At 54.1% G+C, this 4409-nt stretch overlaps 1 protein-coding gene across 1 annotated transcript in view; it reads right to left on the bottom strand.

Annotated features, from left to right (window-relative positions):
- LOC143023805 (uncharacterized) overlaps positions 1–1975 on the bottom strand; it is a 2997-nt gene extending 1022 nt beyond the window's left edge. Inside the window, exons 1-2 of the mRNA XM_076182428.1 lie at positions 1581–1975; positions 1–1331 (exon numbers count right to left, since the gene is read on the bottom strand). The exon at positions 1–1331 is cut by the window's left edge and continues 1022 nt beyond it. Of these exons, the coding sequence (XP_076038543.1) occupies positions 1–1331; positions 1581–1975 (1726 nt within the window). The remainder of the gene's footprint in view (positions 1332–1580) is intronic.
- Between the last annotated feature and the right edge of the window lie 2434 nt (positions 1976–4409).

The following is a 4409-nucleotide window of genomic DNA, read 5'->3' as shown; positions in this document are numbered from 1 at the left end:
GCGCCGTGCCACCCCGGAAGGGTAGGCTCACCAACTGTTCCATTAGGAGGTTGAAGAGGACGGGGCTGAGAACCCCACCCTGCGGAGTGCCGTTCTCTAGGTCCCGGTAGGCTGAAAGGTGGCCTTGGAACCTGACCCGGGCGCGTCGGTGTAGCAGGTAGTCCTCTATCCAGGAGAGGAGTCGTCCATGGATACCCCGCTGTACCAGCGCATCTAGGATGGCATGAGCACTGGCTAGCTCGAACGCTTTTTCCAGGTCGAGGAAAACGGCCACGGCAGGGCGGTTGTCTATGTGACTCAGGAGAGTCATGATGCTGTCGGCCGTCCCTACGCCCTTGGAGAATCCGAAGATGCGTGGGTGGAGGGGGTCCAGACGCCACATGAGTCGGGTGAGTACCATGCGCTCCGCTGTCTTGGCCGTGCAGCTCAGCAAGGAGATGGGACGTGGCTTGGAGGGCTCCCTGGGCTTAGGGATGGGCTGGATGTCCGCTCGTTTCCAGGTGGTTGGGAGACGTCCTACCAGCCACGAATGGTTCATCAGGGCCAGTAGTGCTGCCTCCCCGGCAGGCCCCGCGTGAGCTAGCATAGAGTAGGTCACGCCATCCGCTCCCGTAGCCGTATCTCTACCTTTCTTGGCCCGGGCCAGTTCTTGTGGCGTGAAAGGTACATCGGTGACGTCAGGTGTTGCTCGCGCCGTACCGACGGCCTGCTCTCGTGCTGGCCTGAGCTGCTGCTGGAGGTTCTGCATCTGTGCGGGGAGCTGGGAGTTGGCGCACCGTGTGGCGAACATATCCGCTAGTCGTTCTGCTTCCTGTTGTGGCTCTGGGTGTGAGGCAGGACGAGGGGCGCGCTCCCCGGAAGCCGTCCTCAGTTTGGCCCACAAGTCTGCCAAGCTGGTGTGCTGGGAAAAGCTGGCACACCACTCCAGCCATTTGGCCTCCCGTACCCGGCTTGAGACTTGTCGAGCGTGTGTAACCACTTCCTTCAACAATTGTAGGTTAGTTGAAGTGGGTCGCTTGCGGTACAGCTTCCGATGAATGTTGACCAGGTGATTCTGCTCCCGGACTTCCTCATTGTAGAACCACCAGTTCCGACGCCATCGATGCCCTGGATGTCGTCTGGGGATGGCTGCTTCTGCTGCTCTTTCGATTGCTGCAGTGAGTTCTGTTTCTCGCTGGTCTAGGTCCTCCGGCGGGTCGTACGCTTTCCACCAGTCATCCAGGGCGGCCTGGAACTTCTTCCAGTCCGCCCTCCGCAGGTCCCATCGAGGTGGTTGGAGCGGTGGTAGTGGGAGTGCGGCCCTTAGAGTGGTGATGACGGCGTAGTGGTCGCTGGTGAGAGTAGGATGCACCCGCCAGCTACTTCCGGAAACTAGATTGGTTGACACCAGGGTGAGATCCAGTCTGCCTCCCCGGACGTGAGTGGGTTCCCCAGTATTTAGAAGGGAGATGTCCTGGACCTCTTCCAACGTGGTTGCCAGTTGGCGGCCGGTCGGGTTAGTCGGAGAGGGGGAGTGAAGCAGTGGATGATGGGCGTTGAAGTCTCCAGCTACTAAGATATTGTTGTGGGTAGCTAGTGACAGTATCTCATCGACCTCCAACAGTTTCCCGGGGCTCCTGTAGATGTTATAGATGAGGAGTGGCAGGTCGGGAAGGAGGAGCTCCACAGCCATCACCTCCACACCCTCACCACAGTGTACGGGTCGCGCAACCCTGCGGTGTGGTAGGTTGTTCTTCACCAGCACCATGCAACCACGGTGTCCTATGCCTCTGTCAAGCGGGAGTGAGTGGACCGTGTAGCCCCCTATTCTCCATTCGAAGTCACCGGGTGCTAATGTTTCCTGTAGAAGCACGATATCCATGCCCTCCTCCATGATTGTTTGGAGGAGTTGGTGCTTCTTGTTGCGTATTCCCTGCATGTTCCACTGGAGCACCTTCAGGCTGCCGAGGTCGTGTGGTGCTGGAGAATTTCCCATGTGCGCATTACTCTGCTCCATCTTGGTGGTGGGGGGAGACGCTGTTGGTGGGTGTCCTGGCAGGCTGGTGCGGGGTGGGTAATGTGCCCTCGAAAGTGGCCGCCATTACTTCTCGAATGAGAAGAGAGGCCAGGTCTTCATCTCTGCCTGGAACAGTGTTTGGCTGTTGTAGCAGGCGTCTGAAGACTGCTGCAGCTGCCATGAGCATCCCCTCAAGCGGTGGGTAGCGGGTGGCAGTGGGCCTGACTCCGGTCGCTGGTTTGTCTCCGGCCGGGAGTTTGGCTGGAGGGACTGCGGTAGTGGATGTGGCGAGGGTTGCCGGGGCGGTTCTCCTAGCTGGGGGTGCTGGAGTTTCTGGTGTCTTCTTCTGTCGTCGTCGACGTCTCTTGCGCCGAACGCTATGGGTCTCTGCTTGGGGCCTAATTGAGGGCTGGGTTTGTGTTGGGGGAGGGTTAGGCTGCTCTTCCAGTTCTTGGCGGGGGGTGGGTGCTTGACCCCAGGCTGGGCGTGATGGTGGGGGAGCGGGCACGAACAGAGGCTGCTGCTGCTGGGAGGGGGGTGGTGCGTTCCGCGCTTCGCCTTGAGGGTTTTGTCTGCCACCAGGGAGCCGTCGGATGCGTTCTGGACAGCGAGGATGCCATGCGTGGTGCTTTTTTTGACAGTTGGGGCACCGAGCCGTGGTGGCCTGGTTCTCCTTGTGCTTCTCTATGCACACTTCCGTTGCGTGTGCTAAGCTGCATACTCCATACCTCGTGGTGTTGGGGAAGCAACTCTGCAGGTGGTTATATCGTTGGCACTTGTAGCACCGTATCGGCTCTCGGTCGTAGGGCCTTAGGGCGTACTTTCCCCATGGCCCCAGGTCGAGTTTTTCCGGTAGGGGCCCCTCAAGTTCTACCAGAACCTGGCGGGTTGAAACTTTGTCCCGCGTATTGCGGAGCCGTTCCGCCCTGAGGACGCTGGGGTGGTCTCTCACCGCTTCCAGGGGCATATCCAATGGAAAGCGTTGGAGGATACCCTTGGTGCGCTTGTCGCTGGGGTCCAGAAGCACCAGCTTAGGAGTGGGACCCTGTGCGAGGGTACGCATCCTAGACGTGCTATCGTCGTCCTTGGGGGTGAGTACATACTCCCCTTTCAGATTTGGCCTGATGGTCATGCTTAGTCCGGGGTTGGCTCGCTGGAGGGATAGTATGGCCTGATACTGGCTGGTGTGGCTGTTGGTCTCCCCGAGTTTGAACTTTGGACGACCCGTCGTTCGAGGGGCGCGTTGCTTTTTGGCGGCGCCGACCACTGTCCATCCGTCGTCTCCGTTGCCGCTGCTATTAGGGGAAACGCTACCGTCTGCCTCAGTGGTGCTCCCTCTGCTGCTGCTTGCCTCGGTGGTGCCTGCGCATGCGCCGTCTGAAGTGCTCCTTCCATTGTCATTGCTATCTCGATCCTCGGGGTCCATAAAGCACAGATCAATGTCTGAAGGTACATGACCTTTGCTGATCTTTGTCTTCGGTAGCCCATCTGCTGCTTCCTCGTCCTCCGAGTCATCAAAGATGCTTCTTTTCTTCATAGCGGACACAGCACCGGACGAGTGTAGTCAGCTATGCACAATCCGAATGTGTATATGCACCACAGTTACAGAGACAAAGGTGGATATATATACAGAAAGTAGAAGACAAGCTAGGAACATGGGAAGGACACACAAGATGCTTCACAATCAGGTAGAGCCGATGTTTACATATACGGACGTTTGGTCATTTGGACGTTTGTACATATTTCACAATCTCCCAATAATGTTCCCATTTTTTCAATGTAATCTAATTTATTAAGAATGACAATGCAATTACTTTTATCAGCTCTAGTGATGTGTAACTGTTCATCATAACTTTTTAACTTTTTAACCTTTTTAAAGGTTTGTTTAATATGACTGGATTCGATGATGTTTCTTTCTAATAAGGATCTACAAGAAATTAGTCCTAAAAGGTTTTTTAAGTCTTACCGTGAGTTAAAAAGAGATGAACAGTTACACATCACTAGAGCTGATAAAAGTAATTGCATTGTCATTCTTAATAAATTAGATTACATTGAAAAAATGGGAACATTATTGGGAGATTGTGAAACATGTACAAAACTTACTAAAAACCCGCTTGAATCTGTAAACAGTGAGTTTAATCGCAATGTTAAAAAGATTCTGAAAGGGCATGAACATCTGATAAAACATTTTTCTTCTTTGTCCCCTTCCTTGCCTTACATGTATGGATTGATTAAGACCCACAAACCTGGTTATCCAGTTAGACCTATCATCAGTTCCACAGGATCCGTCACTTACAATTTGTCCAAATGGCTTGTTACTATTTTGAGTCCTTTAGTGGGTATTATATCTTCTTCCCACGTCACAAATAATGTTGATTTTATTAATTATTTGAATAATCTAGAAATCTGTTAT

This window comes from Oratosquilla oratoria, unplaced genomic scaffold (assembly GCF_046742065.1).
Source record: "Oratosquilla oratoria isolate Oo_2021 unplaced genomic scaffold, ASM4674206v1 SCAFFOLD62, whole genome shotgun sequence".
Taxonomy (NCBI): domain Eukaryota; kingdom Metazoa; phylum Arthropoda; class Malacostraca; order Stomatopoda; family Squillidae; genus Oratosquilla; species Oratosquilla oratoria.
Note: the sequence above shows the minus strand (reverse complement) of the source record. Positions and strands in the feature narration are given on the sequence as shown.